The sequence below is a fragment of the Populus nigra genome, chromosome 14 (assembly GCF_951802175.1).
Source record: "Populus nigra chromosome 14, ddPopNigr1.1, whole genome shotgun sequence".
Classification (NCBI taxonomy): domain Eukaryota; kingdom Viridiplantae; phylum Streptophyta; class Magnoliopsida; order Malpighiales; family Salicaceae; genus Populus; species Populus nigra.
The window spans coordinates 5,450,097-5,467,638 of NC_084865.1; the positions used below are offsets into that span (position 1 = coordinate 5,450,097).

At 35.5% G+C, this 17,542-nt stretch overlaps 2 protein-coding genes across 4 annotated transcripts; one reads left to right on the forward strand and one right to left on the reverse strand.

The window, feature by feature from the left end:
- Positions 1–146: 146 nt before the first annotated feature.
- Positions 147–10,913, reverse strand: LOC133673078 (RNA cytidine acetyltransferase 1-like). The gene is made up of 26 exons (XM_062093707.1): positions 10,609–10,913; positions 10,438–10,529; positions 10,173–10,344; positions 9,957–10,079; positions 9,491–9,664; positions 9,123–9,233; positions 8,887–9,020; positions 8,689–8,782; positions 7,705–7,803; positions 7,433–7,569; positions 7,136–7,233; positions 6,521–6,644; positions 6,339–6,426; positions 6,157–6,256; positions 6,007–6,059; positions 5,106–5,282; positions 4,976–5,013; positions 3,710–3,803; positions 3,175–3,354; positions 2,951–3,059; positions 2,789–2,861; positions 2,566–2,719; positions 1,547–1,675; positions 1,159–1,284; positions 709–774; positions 147–616 (listed from the first exon to the last, which is right to left on the reverse strand). Exons 1-26 carry the CDS (start codon positions 10,711–10,713, stop codon positions 362–364), a joined length of 3,105 nt encoding a protein of 1,034 aa, XP_061949691.1. The 5' UTR covers positions 10,714–10,913; the 3' UTR covers positions 147–361.
- Positions 10,914–11,530: 617 nt separating this feature from the next.
- LOC133672607 (protein SLOW GREEN 1, chloroplastic-like) lies at positions 11,531–15,938 on the forward strand. 3 transcript variants are annotated; one of them, XM_062093066.1, is made up of 4 exons: positions 11,531–12,313; positions 13,856–14,002; positions 14,237–14,317; positions 15,056–15,388. In XM_062093066.1, the coding sequence occupies exons 1-4, from the start codon at positions 11,657–11,659 to the stop codon at positions 15,188–15,190; spliced, it is 1,020 nt and encodes a 339-aa protein (XP_061949050.1). In that variant the 5' UTR covers positions 11,531–11,656; the 3' UTR covers positions 15,191–15,388. The 3 variants fall into 3 exon arrangements, with proteins under 3 accessions (XP_061949050.1, XP_061949051.1, XP_061949049.1); XM_062093065.1 differs by lacking the exon at positions 15,056–15,388 and adding an exon at positions 15,410–15,938 and having other exon boundaries at positions 11,532–12,313; XM_062093067.1 differs by lacking the exons at positions 13,856–14,002; positions 15,056–15,388 and adding an exon at positions 15,410–15,938.
- The last annotated feature ends 1,604 nt before the right edge of the window (positions 15,939–17,542 follow it).

Here is a 17,542-nt window from a genome sequence, read left to right on the forward strand (position 1 = left end):
ATGCAAGGGAAAGTAGCAAAATGTCACTCACAAAGCGTATGTGAATGGCATTTACATGGATAAAAATGACACCGAAAGATCCTTTAAAATCAAGGGCATTAGCTTTCTCAATCAAAATTGCGGCTAAAAATGACACTGAAAGATCCTTTAAAATCAAGGGCTAATAGCTTTCTCAATCAAAATTGCGGCTTGCTATCCATTATGTAGTAGATCTTGTCTAGGTCTGACCAAGAGAGTTACAGAACAACATTCTGAACTAATCATAACAATCATAACCATAAAATTCTGCTCCAGCTCAAGGCATTCATCCTTTGCCACCTTCACAGGGCTTAAGTTAGGAAGTATTCTCGTGCTCTTACGATTAAGATTTACTCTTTTTATTTGATTTAGAGCCGCGGTCTTCCTTACCTCGCTTTTTCCCACTCCTACTACTCTCTTGCTTTTCATGTTTCTCTGGTTTAACTCTATTGGATTTTACACTAATAACACTACCTGGGTTTATCTTTCCACCATGTTTTTGCAAAGCATCGTCGAACTCTTCTTTTTCCCCCTCAATTGCGTACTGTTGAAGGAATTCAGGATTCAACAGACCCTCCATCTTGGATTTCATCCCATCCTACAGTCAGTTTTGCACTTTGAGAAAAAAAAAATAATAATAACAGATACAAAGATTAAACTTTAAAGAGAGGAAAGAAAAAGAACACACACCTCAACTTGCTTTGCTGCTTCCTTTAGATCATCATCCACCGATATGCTGTGAGGTCTCAGCTCCCTCTGAAAATTTTGTTCACATCAGGACTTTAGATTGTTCTGAATTAAAATGTTATTACACTAGCAGCGATAGAAAGAATTGCATAAATCTTGTGCTAGAAAAGGAGGAAAAATGCAAAGTAAAAATCTGTCTGGCCTCTTGATGATGAAGCTGAATGGAGAAAAAGGATTCATGTGACCAAGCATTGCTAGCCTCAACACTTTGCTAGCTTAGTTGAGTGAATGATGGAGAAAAGGGATAAATTTCCCAGGCTAGGAATTAGGGAATATTTATTGGATTGATGTACTTGGATTGAACAGACCTCACGTTGCAACTATGTAATAGACATCTATATATGGCAATGTTTTTCATTGTGGTGTACACAAAGTTCAGGCTCCCTATCTTACCTCTTTTAACCTGGGTAGGGTTGATTCTACATCTTTTGATGCAATACCATGAAGATATTTGTAGAACTTCTTCATAACCTTCATAAAAAGTGACAAAATTTGTGTTCTTTCCAACTTCATTTGTTCCTGTAATAAAAAATCAGTAGCACCCTCAGTTTTGACATGGTAGACAAGCATAAAAAGTAATATGAACATTGATAGAAATGATATAAGTATGCATTAAAAATTGAGTGGATCTAACCTTTATACCAAATGTGACAAGCACTTTTCTAAATTTCTACCACTTTTCAGAAAACTGTCCACTTTCTTGCACACATACAGATATGTGCACAAGTGCATGCATGAGTGCACATGTGAAATTATCTAACTGACAAGTTGGTAATCAAACCTCAATAAAGGTAATATTTCGTTGCTGCAAACCAACACAGAGTAAAACAGAAGCCTGAACATATGACAATGATATGGGAAGCTTTCCTCGAAAATATAGACGAGCCAGGATTGGAACAATGTCTAAAATCTGGAAACAAAAACACAACAATTTAGAATTACACAGAGAGACAATAGAGCACCTAACAAATCTTTGCATATTTTTAAATTGCTAATGGTGCCAATTTTAGTTATTTCCATGAGGCACAAATAATGTGCTGGTCCAAATCATTTCTGCTATCTTGAAATCAATTAAATCTCACTTCATCCCGGGCTTCAGCATAGATGGTAAACAAATGGGTTCTGGTTAGAGTAGGTCTAATATTCTTCTAATGGTGCCGAGAATGGGAAACCATCTAATATGCATTTTTCTTCTTTTATCAACAAAGGAAAATAAGTGAAGTTATCTTTCCTCTCAAATACATGTCTTCCCACAGAACCTAATAAATCGGCATATACTAGTCTCTAATACATTGTAAGCTGGCATGCCCAAATCTTGAGTTTGCACAAGAACAATTAAAAGCCAAAGTCTTCTATTGATCGAAAGACCCCTGTCCATCCTCCAGTTTTCATTGAATTTAAAAGCAGTTCAGCAATGGGTTGCAGTTGCTGAGCGATACATGGGGAGGGGGTTACTTATTGATCCATGATACACAAACTACATGTTTTTGCATTAACTTTAACTTGCAGATTTACTATTATTGGTCAGGAAAGAACTAAAACTACGTTGTTGCATGGAGGGAAATAGAAATCATTTACATGTAAACAACCCTTTTGCCCAAGTATAATGATGCCAGGTGTCCAAGTGCTAAAAGTCATTCCGCAAAGTGGAAAGGGTTCAGGGCCTTAAGAGCCAAGTTATTTTCCAAGCAGAGATGGACCTCAAATTATATGCATGTTCCACATATCAGATTATTTATAATGCAGTAAACATTTGATTTAAGAGCAATTTGCAGAGAATATGACATTTGCAGATCTTACCAAATGAAAATCAGCTAGGTTTTCAGTATAAACTTTCAACCTTTCCAAATCATATAGTGATAGATCATCAGTAAGTGACCTCCAAAATCCATCAGGGGCAGATGGCGTGGGTTCTTGCTCCATGTCAGCATAGTTAATCTTAGGATCCAAGACACTGAAATATCAAGAGTAGCATGAGCATATTAAACAGAAACTCATTTGAAGTTGAAGTTTTGAATCTAACCTCATAGCAAGCTTATATTCCATTGAACGGAAACCGTCACCTTCCAGTAGCCTAGCAAACCTTCGCTTGAAATCTGAAGATAGTTGAGAAATCAGCTTTAAATGTGCAGAACTAAACAAATAAAAATAAAAAGGTACACATTGATCTGAAAATAGGACCAACCTTGGTAAAATGGACCAAAAAAGCCCCATTCATCTGACCTGCTAACTTCACTATCATCGCTGTTTAATGGTTTGAGGACCATACATGAATGCTCACCAGTTACAGTATTCTAATTCAAAAGATAACAATAAACAAATAAAGTATCTATATAGAAAGCTGTGTCTATACAAGCACATGTTGTGGAGAAAAGAACAAATATAACAAAATTGAAATGGCATCTTAACTGGAATTTGGCCGATGTAGAAGGGGGAAAATTTACGTCTCTTCCAAAAGCGAAGAAGGTCCAAAGTTAACCCAAAGGAAACACCGAGGTAATGGAGCTTTTCTGGTTTCCGTTCATGAAGATGTACTAGCAAATGTGGAAGATCTGTCCTAGGTTTTATATTTTCTTCTAGCAAAGAAACCTACAAGCACAATACGGTACAAAATAATGTGACTCCATTCATAGAAGTACTTTCCTTTGCCAAAATAAATTTTCATGTGCAAACTAATGTAGCAAGATACTATTCATATTCATGGATTCATAGTTATCATTCTACATTGAATATTCAGGGAGAAGAAATTATTTGCCAAGCGAAACTGCACCAATTCTTGATAGAAGTTATAAGTTTTTATCACATTGCTTAGATTTAGAATCTATATTATAACAAGATAGTAAAAACCTCTGTATCCTAGAATATGAACCAAACATGAAATGAATTTAAAGAAACATAACTATTGGAACATAATATAAAATCAAAATTTGTTCACTGGATGGACCTTCTCTGCAGCTTCGGTAACTTTAACTCGAGGAATCTCCACATCATTTTCATCATCTACTTCAGAAATGGGAGTTATTTTTCCTTCAAAGTACCTACAGTGAGTAATATTGTAAATGCCTCCACTTTTAAAGAAATTTAACTTGTAAATGCATCATGACATGATTAAGCAAAGAGTATGCTCATCAAGTAACTTTCTCTTATATATTAGAGTGCTCGTTATATTACACTGTTGCGTACACAGCACAAACTTGGGATATCAAATCACAAAACATATGAATGTGGATTATATTCTCATATCGGCAAAATCTTTTATTTCTCAAGATAAAGACCATGATGATGATTATGTATCCATATTTTCTAGGTTTCACTATGAAGCAAAGTCAGCAATAATACAACTCTCAATCTTATAGACAATTGTTTCCCAGAGTCTTTTAAGCAATTAAAAAAAGAATTTCTTTATACCACTTTCAACAAAATTTGCCACTCCTTTTGCCATTACTTCGTATCATCATTATTCCAGCTCCATTATTATACATTAACAATCTCACGAGGGAGATTGTAGCACTAATTCTAACACTTGAATCAACAGTCATGCAACACTGTGGTTCAACAAAATAAACAGAACATTTAAAAAGCTCAACGGAAATATTGATGCAATGTCATAGACAAAACCTATATGGATATTTGTCCACAAAACTAAATTTTCCTTATCTATAAAACAAAAGATACAGTAGTCAGCAATTCAAAAGAGGACCTCCAAACTTTTCCTGTAAACTGTATGTGGAGTATAAGCTAAAACTATCAAGCCTGCTCATGTGCTAGCTCATAAACCATGAAACTATATCACTGGTCTCATTAAGTCTGAACTCTTCTTCAAGTGAAAAATTAGTTCAATAATTCCAGGTTCCACACTACCGTGTAGGGAACTACTGCTTGGAAGTATGATAATTCATGTATAAGAACGTAATGTTTGATAGAAAATACATCAGCTAGAAGGCTAATTCTGTAACAGTTCAACTAATTCTTGCTGAAAAGGGATACTTGATCTAAGATCACAACCTAGGTCACAATTTGTAAGTCAGGTCATCTTTTTTAACCACCGATTATACAACAAATATCTAAAAATCACCTAAACACAACAAGGGCGAAAAAGGCAGATGCCATTCTTATTGCAATTTTTTGTTCGTCAACCTTACCAGTTGTGAGCAAGATCAAGTGCAATATCTAGTTAAATGATAATGTTAGAAGCTAGAGAAAGACAAACCTGGTTAAGAGTTCTACTGCAGCAGAACCGTATCCAAGCTGTGTTGAAAACCACATAAAAAATGGTATATTACAATGCATTACAAGAATCTGAAGCGACTCAATCTGGCATCATTAAGATAGAGACTTACCCTCATTGCACTTGGATGGGTGGCAATGCGTACAATACGAGCACCTGAAAAGCTAGGGAAAACTGTATCACGGAACTGCTCACAGAATTTCCATGGTATTTGGTCCCCAGAGGGTTGATGACCTTCACTTAAGCTTTGGATTGCAGATTTACGAGAAATCTGGCCTTCAAGACAGACCTGTAAATAAAGACAACCAATAGCAATGAGAATCATAAATAATGTTTATGCAAATTTCCAATGACTACAAAAATTAGGAAGGACATTTGCATATAACCCAACAATAATATTAAGAACAATACTTAGCACAGAACAAAAATCCCTGTCAAGTTAAGCAAAATGAGATATAGCCTGGGATTACATCTAGAATACATGGACAAGAGCTGATTACAAACAACTGCTAAACGTGAGAAAATTTTTGAGTTGAACAACAGTTAGTTGGAGGAGCAACATACAGCTCAGATAGGGACCAAACCAGAAACTAAGACTGATGCATACAGTGAAAGGTAGGGTTTGGATGAAAATAAATGTGATGTATGATGTGGAAATACAGGTATTTAGAGAGAGGGGGATGTGGAAATACAGGTATTTAGGGAGAGGGGGACCTTGGTAATTTGTAACATCAGCTATGAACAAAGAATCTAAAAACTTTTGGCTTGTCTGAAGTTAAATATTGCTCCTCTCTCTACTCAGATGGCTACTGTAGGCAATTAACATTGGATGCCCAAACAGCATTCTCAATCCTCACAAATCCTAAAGGTAAAATATTTGTGGACTGTTTATTGGCCAAAATAGAACAGAAGACACCAAAAGAGATAAAGAATCGGTCAATCAAATTAATCGAAGAAAATAAATGACAAAGTGCGCAGAAAATAAGTGTTGGTGTCTCTCTTAGGTAGTTTACCTGGATCACGCATAAGATATCAGGAAGTTGATTTTTTGACTCATCAACAGGGCCTGTACATATATTATTAGTACAAACCTAATCTCATGCAAAAAAAAACAATAAAAATATAAAATAATAATAACATCAGTTCAAAGAAAAAAGTTTTACCAAGCAACACGAACAAATGATGTGCTGGAGCATCGGCCATTAGTTGTAAGTCATTAGGAGAGTTTTTGTAGTGAGACGCAACATATAATGCCATCATTCGCTACATAAATCAAGATACATAAGCACCATACCTTGAATACCAATAATTAAATACAAAAACATCAAATCACAGAGTATTTTACCTGCAGAAATAACTCGCTGTCTTTGTGATAGGAAAAAAGAGTGTCCCGATTGACATAATAGAGATCGCATTCACTGGGTAGGGGTAATCTAGTTGGGCAAACATAAAAAGAGTACATCAATAAAGTCAATGGAGATGGTTTCATAACAGAGATCTCAATTAAGATGATGACTTAATTCTGACCTGCTGATACTAGGTATTGAATTCGCAACATCGAGACAGAGTAAGGCATTGAGCCAGGATTCTATGGGATCACGAGAAGCATATCTGATAGACTCGCTTAATTCTATCTTTCTGAAAAGACGACCTATACACAAAGAAATAATGAAAACAGCAAATTTTCCAAATAAATAGCCTACATTTACAAAATTTAAAAGTTTCAAAAACTGAAAACCAAGACAACACCAATAGTGTACTGTCCTTGGAACCATATAAGTTGAAGCAGAAACCATTCAAGAGATTGTGGCCCAAAACATATAGCTGCCTGATAGGACACGGCGGTCACCACATTCATTCTAAAATATTGCACTATTTTCATCAATTTCAGTTAACATATAACGAGTGAGCAACAGGATTATATAGCCCAAAAAGAATATCCATAATATTCTGGAAATGAGTTGGAAATATGATCATGCTGAGTTCAGCATTATATTTTGAAATTCCCCACATCAACACAGATATGCCATGAGAAACATTAAGCCTAATACTATAATAATCAACACATACATTCCTAGCAGCACTAGATTCATTCTTAGCAGACTCATTATAAAACTATCAGAACCAAGTGCAAATGTATACCAGAAAGAGAGCCCTCCACATTCTTAGAAGATATCTGGCTTTGTTCTTCCAATTGCTGCAGAAGTTTTAGTGACAAGGATCGGCCAGTACCTTCATAGCTTTAAGTAGAAAGAAAAATATACATTTATGTAAGCATGCCTTCATAGCTTTATTAGAGTTAATTTAGCATGGTTAAAAAGAGAAAAATGGAAAAAAAATCACTATTGTTGAGTAAGGAAATGGAAGCTTCTTTGGAAATCAAAGGTCTCTTGAAGAAAATGATAACTTCCAATTTAAGTTACAATAAAAGTATCATACCCATTCACAGTTGATGAAAGGAAAACCAGATATGGACCCAGTAGGGACCTCACAACAGGCAATGGAATTGCAGCAGCTTCATCAATAACAAGCAGTTCAACTTGGGAGAGCTTTTCATGTTCATGTGGCTGTAAATACTGCAAGGAAATGCAAGAAACCACATACATTAGGCAATTAATTACATGATGTAGAAGATCCTCACAAATCAACAATAGAACCGAACAAATTAGCTAAGAGCAACATTTTACATGTAAGATCCTTTATCTTCTAACCTGAATTGTTTGTCTGTGCTGCTTGAAGATATTAATGCGCACAGTAGCTTTTTTGAACTCAGGATTTGCACTTTTCACCACATCATAATCAATATGTTCCTGCAAATAAAAAAGCCAGGTCACAAGCTTAAGATAAAGGGTGAATGACAGCCAATACTTGCACAGAAACCCAAGTGAACCTATAGAGCAAACAGGAAAAACTGTCTTAAGAGAGGTGTGCATGACATATACTATGGAATATATGTTTTAAAACTGGACTGAAGAGATCACACCCAATTGCTTCAGACCTGAACAATGTCCAGATATTCATGGCATGAGAGAAAAGCAGAAAACTAAATGCAACAAGAAAATCAATGTAGATGACACCGCTCTTTTTTCCTTTTTAAACTTAAAGGTAGAGCAAGCTGCAGTAAAAGAAAATTGCAAAATAAACTCCATTTCCTCCATAATAAATGTTGTCGGGAAACAAAATTATGGATACATGGCCAGTTGAAATGCTTTAACAAATTGTTATGAATATAAAGAGAAGCTGACTGAAGAGATCACACCCAATTGCTTCAGACCTGAACAATGTCCAGATATTCATGGCATGAGAGAAAAAGCAGAAAACTAAATGCAACAAGAAAATCAATGTAGATGACACCGCTCTTTTTTCCTTTTTAGCAAGCTGCAGTAAAAGAAAATTGCAAAATAAACTCCATAATAAATGTTGTCGGGAAACAAAATTATGGATACATGGCCAGTTGAAATGCTTTAACAAATTGTTATGAATATAAAGAGAAGCTGACTGCCAATTTTGTTTAACAGTCCATATTCCTTTATTGACCTTTGTTAATCAACTAGAAACTATTGGTTTGCTAAAATCACATGCTAAAAGAAAAGTGCAACTGTAAAAACAACAAGAGTGTGCTAAGCGTGTATAAATGGTTCACACTGATATGATCAAGCATATCATCCAAGAAAAGGGACAAAAGTAAACTGTACCTTGTATTCAAGTGCATCGAATCCCTTGCAGATGAATTCAAACAAAGTCTTTAAGTTTTCAGGGCTGGGTGCAGTAATAAATATATTTGAATACCTGTCAACAGCATTTATTATTATTATTATTTGAATATAAAAGGTCTGTTAGGATAAACATGCACAGCCATCAAAGAAACATGTAGCATTTTATATCCACATTACCCAGCTGCAATAGCTCCAGCGACTGCTAAACCAAGGGCAGCAGATTTCCCACGACCTCGAGCAGCCAGCAAAGCAACTGTGCTGCGCGGCGTCTTATCCAAAATTGAATCAAGAAATGTGATCACAGCTTTTCCCTACAGACATAGAAGTTTTAATGTGAACCAATAGGACATCCATGAAGTATCGGCCACATTAGTTATCCACTTTCAGGGAAATAAATCCTAGGTGTTCTCTACCTGATCTAGTGTACAGCACTTTTTGACCAAAGGACCAACAGGAAAATCCTCATGGAGTTGTTCTTTCAAATTCTTCAGGTTTCTTTCCGCTTCTGAAAGCCCTTCAGAATCCTTTAATAGCCGAAAAGGAGATAAGATAACTCAAACATTTAGATAAAACTGGAATACTTGATGCATTAGCTATGCTGTTAGTATGTCATAATGAAAGAATTGCTTGCTATGAAGACAACACTGAAAAAAAATCTTATAGCTATGCTGTTAGCATTTCATAATATTTTTATGATGATATTACAACCACAGAAAAAAATATAATAGCACTCTAAGAAACAAAATATGAAAAATAGTTGCAGTCAGTAAAGAAGCCACACCTCTTTAACAGGATTTGGGGTGATTGACCTTATATGAGAAGAAATAGGTAAAATGTTAAGCTCATCATCCATAACCACACATGCTTTGCACGAAGCAAGTGATAACAAGAAACGTTCATTAAAGCGCCCAGTTGCCTCAGAATGGGACTCGGTACGAAACCTCTCATGAACATCCTAAAACCAGTAAAACCTTATATAAGCATTTACTTCTAAGCAAGACGAGAAGCTCAAAGAATTAGAGTTTTGTTGCCTCATAAATCTTATAAAAAAGAAAGAATATAATGGCAGTTTTCAACCATCACCTACCATTCCAATTCCACTGAAAGACACAAAATGAAACATCATCAAATTATAAGAGTTAAAACAAAGACAACATAATCCATCTTCCCCACCCTTTGCACCTGCAGCCCACTCAAGAAATGTAGAAACCGAAAAGGCTTAAATACCAACGAGATGAGAATCATACCATAACCATTGTGTACAAACTGGTCAACGAAGATAAAGAGCGCAGCAGCAACACAATCAATCCACCACCTTCAACTGTTTCTATCGTTCTAGCCAACAAATTTGGAGTCAGAGCCTCAAAATCCTAAAATACAACACAATAATTCTTCTTCAGAATAACTAACAGAGAGACAAAATATAAATAAATTAATTAAAACACACAAGCTAAGTTTCTTACCTGTAATATGCACATTCCAAAAGTATTACCGAGAATTCTTTCAGTATCCTTATACAAACAGTATGTCAAACCTCCGGTCTCAAGAAAGAGCGAAAAAGGATCAACTTTCTCAGGATCCAACAGTCCTCTCTGCATTAACTTTTTCACCTGCTTTGCTCTTTTTTTCTTGTGACTGCGTCACAAATTCACAAAAAAAACTAATCAATCTTCTGTTTTATTTTTCACAAATTAAATCCAATATAAAGCTCAATAAAATAAAATGAACCTGCTAAGTTCAAGTTTATCCTTGTAGCACCATAAAACGGACGGTCTAGATTTCACCACTGCCTTGCTTAGCATATAATGAAGGTTCACAATCTGCATCGCAGTGGAAAATTACTGCTTGTTATTATTAAAAAAAAAAACTGAAAGAGAACAGAAAAGGGTGCAAGCGTGCCTGGTCACGTGACTTGTCGCCGATGATAAGGAAGAGAGAACGGTGGCGTAATTTGACGCCATTTTCTATGAGTGTTCTGATTCTCTCGTCCACCTTCTTCCTCATTATTATAGCTTCTGCCTATTTATCGACCGTGTTTAGCTTGCTTTTTTTCCTTTCTGCGTTTCGACGGACAATTTCCGCCGCCGCCGGTTCTGCTTGCTTCTCTGTGATGATTCTTAGAGTCTCTCTGTGTCAGTGTGTTGTTTTTTGAGGGTTTAGGTCAGGTTTTACTAAAAGAGGAGGCTGTTTAAAACCCTGGACGGAATTGAACCGGGTTCAACACTATAAAGTAAAATAGACTAATAGACTCGAAACATCTTTAGATAGAAGAAAACTACATTTATTTGGTACTCTAACTTCTTATTACTTTTCTATTTGAATCCCTTACTTTTGATTTTATCTATTTGAAACTTGCAGGTGAAATTATATTTAGTTTGAAAAAATATTAAATTAATTTTTTAGTGTTTTTTTTTATAATTTTGATGTTTTAATATTAAAAATAAAAAAAATATTTTAATAATTTTTAAGTGAAAAATAATTTTTAAAAACACAAACTACTACACTTCCAAACAAGCATAATATTTGTTTTCAATTTAATTTCACTAGAATAATTTCAAATCCATGAAATCAAAAGATTATTATCAAACTAAAAAATAAAAAGGAAAAATAATAATTTAATCAAATTAAAAATCTACACTCTCATTAAACTGAATTAATAATGAAACTCAAATAATAATAATAATAAATTAGCGATTCAAAAGGTAAAAATTAGAGGTTAAAAAGTCAAATATGGAAGAGAAATAAGAGATTGTTGAATAGTAAGATGAATAGTTAGAGGGCTGATTTGTAGCTATCTATAAATAATAGGCATCCCTTTTATCATCTTGGCATCATCATTTGTGTCGTGAAGATTGAAACACCGATTCTTAAACCCCTTTAGCCGTAGCCAGTGCCAGGGTTTTGAATGGGCAATCTTCTTGATTGATTGATTGCTTCATCATCTAAAATGGGTTCAATAAAAACATTCTCTCCATGCTCCCCACCCTCACATTTTCAGAATTTGAAATCTTCAAAAAACTGTAACTCCTCCACTTCTCTGAAGCCACTCCTATGTTCCATGAATCCACTCAACATCCACAGCAGGCACAAACTGCACATCTCATCAAATATCTGTTCTAAGTCACCATTTCCTCAGATACCCACTTCAAGTATCTCCAAAACAAACAACAATTTCACCAGTTTTTTGTCTGAAAAGGTGCTGGTTTCCCTTGTTGGGGCCTTCATTTTTATTGGTTCTTTTGGTTTAAATACTAGGCAAAGTTTGGCACTTCCGGCTCAAACAAGTGGTGGTAGTGTGAATTTAGAGGGGAAGAGAGATGCCCAGATGGTGAAAAGTGAGGACGAGGAGATGTATGAGAAGGTTTTGGAGAAGGAGCCAAGGAATGTGGAGGCATTGAAGGTGGTTCTGCATTGGAAGATGAGGAGAGGACAGACTAAAGAGGCTGTGAAGTATGTTGAGAGGTTGATTGAGATCGAGCCCGAGGAAGTTGAATGGAGGCTTTTGGAGGCACTTTGTTATGAGATGATGGGGCAATTGAACAAGGCTAAAAGGTTGTTCAACGAAATCTTGGAAGAGAGACCACTTTTGCTTAGAGCTTTGCACGTATGATTCTTGATCTGGTATTCCTGTTTTCCGTTTATCTTTCTTTTCCTACAAGTGAGTAGCTGTATCCGTGTGCAGCAAAAATAATTATTACTTGGGTGCGTTTGCTTTTGTTTTCTCATAATATGCATGCCTATATATGAATACTGAGATGATTGCAAGGTAGCACATAAGCATTTCTGCAGGCCATCTGTTTTGAAAGTTTGGAGGCTGACTGCTAACTGAGTTGGAATATGGGAAGGCAAATAATTTGGTCAATATAATTGCTTCCTAGAGGGATATGTAATTAGTTTAAACAGGCACAAGAAGATGTACAACCATATCCGTAACTGACCTCATAAAGCTTTTCTTAATTTTACCAAAAGTCTGCTCCTTGTTCAGTATGGGAACAGAGACTCCATGGCATTGATGGAAGCGAAGGCTTGAGCTTGAAAGCATTGAGCCATTCCAATTGGTGTACTCTGTGATGGGATTATTTTATACACAGCTTCTTCTCATGTATTTGTTAAGAAGGCATCTCCTCAATGGGCAAACTCTTGTTCTCAATACAATTGGCTGTCACTTATATTTTTTTTCTCGAGTTCCAAATTTTGTTATTCAAATTTCTTAGCTCCTTTCTTTGAAGATCTTCCACTACTAGAAAGGTGGCTAGGGGAGAAATCCTTAGGGAGCATGGATGTGTTCGGAAACAATTCAAAAATGCTGGAGGTTTAGACCATTAGATTTTTATAGTAACATATTATAATGACAAGCGATCAATTTTTATTTTTCTTGTTGGCAGTTGTAGTCCCTTGGGTTTGAATTTGGTCCCATAGGTTGCTGAAACCCATATAAGTTAAACCTACACACGAACTTTGCCTCTGTGGCAAATGATTCCGTGCTTGGAACTTGCTCACCTGATTAATTACTTAAATGTTGGTATTCTTATAACTGTTTCCTTTCTATTTGGTTATACTGCAATAGGCAAAGCGCAAAGGACCTACAATGTCTAATTAGAATTTCAAAATCTCAAGTGTGTCACTAATTTGAAGCATAATGAGGATTTGGCTTGGGAATGATTTTTCAGTCATTCCAGAAGTAATCAAATTCTATTCCTACCGCTCCTGCTATCATGGTATTCAACTAACCATTAGCTTTCTCATTGGCAATTAGAATGAAAAAATATTCCTTAAACAACAATAACATGATCCTTCTCGATCATTTTTTATTAAGGGTTCCACAGTCCCTTGTATTTCCATAAATTATGAGTGTCATCTTTATCAGATTTTGCTAGTGCAGATTGCTAGTTGATGGAAAGCTATGAACAACTTGGCAAGACCTTGGTGTTTAAAAATATCCCTATCGATTAGCTCCATACCAGCCATGGAGATTGAATCATGAATTGCATGGTGGTATAGGACTTCCTTGAGAAACTTTGTCTATATAACTTTGTAGCACATCCATATACCATCACATTTCTATGTTAATACCAACATCTGTGACTTTCTGGTCTTTCTCTTCACTGGAAAATAGAAATACTATTTGACTCTCTGTTTGGTGCAGGGTTTAGCACTGGTTATGCACAAAAATCTTGAAGGTCCTGCTGTCTTTGAGATGCTGAATAAAGCTCTAGAAGTTGCCCATCGTGAAAAAAGAGTCACTGAGGAGAGAAACATTAGAATTCTAATTGCACAAATGCATGTTGTCAAGGTGAATCCTACCAGTTAGTCCTTTCTTTCCAGGGTCAAGTAGGATGAGTGTTGGGCCTCGCAACAATTGTTCCACCCAACACTTCATGCAAATGCATGCTTAAAATAATAGAGCATTGACAAATGATGTAGAACTCGAAAAAGTAGAAATATTGATTGGTGGGACCTAGGATAATGGATCAAGTCAACCAATTGATTTTCAATTTTAATATGTGAAAACTTACATACTTTGCAGGGGGATTTTGAGGAGGCTTTGAAGAAATTTCAAGGCCTGGTTAGTGACAACCCACGAGATTTTCGACCTTATCTTTGCCAGGTAAGCTTGTTTTAATTGTATGTTAATGCTTGCAAATGGATAACAATTAATTCTTTCAGTTCGTAAGGTAAAAGCTTGAGGGCCTGCACCATCTTTTTGAAGATTTCAAATATGCACATAACGTTCATACATTTATCTTGAAGCAATTTTCCTTCACTTTATGTCAAGTTGCAGGTGTCCATAACATGTAACTTATGAAGTATGCCATTGATGTGGGATAATAAACTAAAAAAAGAATAAAAGTAGAGATAGAAAGAAGAAGCCAAGAATTAAAAGCAATGAAAAAAAAGCTAGGAAGAAAAGAGAATAGTATGTTATTTTTATTAAATCATCAAAAACTGTCTCACTAAATGAAAAAGAAACATATAAATAACATGACCATAAAACAACAAACTATTGGTCTCACTCCATCAATTAAAATTGTCTAACATAAATAAACCAAATAATAAAAAACTAAATAAAAATAAATAATTAAATAGGTTTAGATAGGCATACTCTCCCAACCAAAGAGTGAGAGGCCGAGTCATCTTTTGTCATCTCTATTCAAATACTCGTGCAATCTAAGGTATGGGTTTGGTGTCCCCACCAATATTCTGTTGAGAGTTCGAAAGAAAAACTATACCCTTAAATGCTACTTCTTGCAAGTGTCATTCCAAGTTTGAAATAACCCATAGATATAACTAGTAACAGCAAGCACGTTTGCAGATATGATATTGATGAAATATAGTATTATTGCAGGTGTCCATAACATGTACCTTATGGCCGTACGGTTGTCTGTATTCTATTGAGAGTTCAGAAAGAAGAACTATACCCTTAAATGCTACTTCTTGCAAGTGTCATTCCAAGTTTGAAACAACCCATAGATATAACTAGTAGCAGCACGCAGGGTTGCAGATATGATATTGAGTTATTACAAGTTCACAAGATTTGCAAAAGAACAAGCTGTGTGTCTAAAGCCTCAAATCTCCTGTAGCAAATATTGATGACATATTGTCTAAGGATTGCAATTAACAGAATGGAGTTGAATAGCATAAAGAATTAAATATTATAGTTTTACTTTTATCAATAACCAATTACGGGAATTTGTGGCAGGGAATAATATACAGTCTGTTGGATAGAAAAGAAGAAGCTGCAGAACAGTTTGAGACCTATCGGAGTCTTGTGCCTGAAGAATTTCCACAAAGGATATTTCTTGATGATGTTGTATTGGAAGCAAAAACCAAGTCCAGGGAGCGGTTTCAAAAGGAGTTTCAAGCTGAATTCTCGTACAGGAAGTAAAGCTCCAACTTATCTTCGCGAGTGTATTGTACTTGGATAAGATGCTCAGAAATTTTTAGCTAGAAAGTAAATTTTGACAGCAATATACAGAGTAGTTACACTCAGATGGTGAACTTAAATGCGCTATGGCTGCAATTTGAGATGGCATTGGATTATGCAGTGACCGCATTTGTCGAAGAGTCAAATAACTAGTTCATCATTTGGATAAATAATATTTCAGTACAATTTGAAGTTGTTCAAATTCCAGTTTTGTTGCAGTTGCACTGCAAAAAGGAAACTTCCTAGTTCCCATTGTTGCTCTCATGGTGAACCGAACAATTTATATTGCTGATGATTTTCATAACCTGGATGTCATAGTGATACCGTAGTAATTTTCTCAGAGAGTGTGGAGAGAAAAATGAGTCTCCTATTTCCCCTTGTTTCATGCGTTCTCATTTTTACTTTCACTAGTTATGTGCCATTTGACTTCCACGTATTTGAGTCTAGGCATCAATGCTGAAGAGGATATGCCTCAGTTTCTTTTTTATATATTCATGCAAAACATACTATCAAGTTCTGTTCTGGGCAACAAGGGATAGATCTCATGATTTTACAAAATATTTATGCATTGAACTATATATATATATTTGTGTGTGTGTGTGTGTGTGTGTGTGTGTGTGTGTGTAGTGCATCATTATTAAAAATAAAAGAAAAGAAAAAGGAAAAAAGCATACATACTACATCATGAGGAAAAAAAAAAACTGATAATAAAACTCGAATTTAAGGATGTCTGAATAAATCCTCTTGTTACCGTTTTAACTTGAAGAAAGGGAAGGCAGCTTAATTTTAAACATTTTCCAAACCAATTGAAAGTTAAAAACATTTTTATATTGTCGGATAAAATTTCGTCGGAGGAACAGATCCTTTTTCCTCTTCCAGGACATAAAGGCTTCAGACAGTTTGTCCGCACTCCACCACACGAGTGTCTCTAAAAACAACCCGTCTCTTAAAACTGTTTATTATTGAATTAGTTTGTAAATGAATAAAAAAGAAAAAGATATTTATGAAAAGAAATACTTCTTTTTAAATATTTATAATTATGAGTTTTTATAACAAATTAAATGAAAGTTGGTGAATGAGCTCTCGTAATTAACTTTTTAATGTTATTATATAAATATTTATAATATCAAAAAAATAAAGCACTTAAATACTTGAAACTTGAAACTTAATATCTCCATGATATTAATTTTTGCCTTAAAATGTCATTCCTTCTTCAACATTATTCTTCCTTGAAAATGTCCTTGACCTCAAGGACAACTTGTGAAAATTGCAGAAGCCAAACTTCCATTAGTGTTCATTTGAAGAATCTGCTTTATTGCAGAATTTGCCTTCCCAACTCCTTTTCTTGCCACTAGGGTGGTTCTGGCATTAGCCTTATCATCATTCTCCAAAGCTGGAACCGATTGCTTGCCAGGAAGCATACCATGTGCCAGCTTTGTAAGCTGCGTATTTAAGTCTGCAGTTGGATCAGCAGGAGCCATCTCAAATGCCATTTTCGAGCTTTGGTTAATGTAGTATTGTGAATTGAAGGACCGAGTTGAAAACACAACTTGCATCGTTGCAGCCATGTAGCAGTTGTTTCCAAGATTCACAAGTCCTGTATAACCTGGTCCAAAAATGGGTTCCACATCTTGTCCACTATCTTGAATTCGGTTCCAGTCATAGTTGGTGTTCTGGTCAAGTTCCCTCTCAGCAGTTGTCATTTCAGTCTTTTGTAAGGGTGAAAAATCAATCCCAAAAAATGCCAGATGTAGTGCTAAAAGTGGGTCCACAACACTATCATCCTCTGGGTAAGAGAAAACATCTGCTGCTTCGAGATCAGCAGTAATTGTTCCAAGCTTCACAGCAGGAGGGTAGCTTGTCTCCTTGTAATGTTCAATGGCATGGTTGTTGCCTCCAGTTCCATCC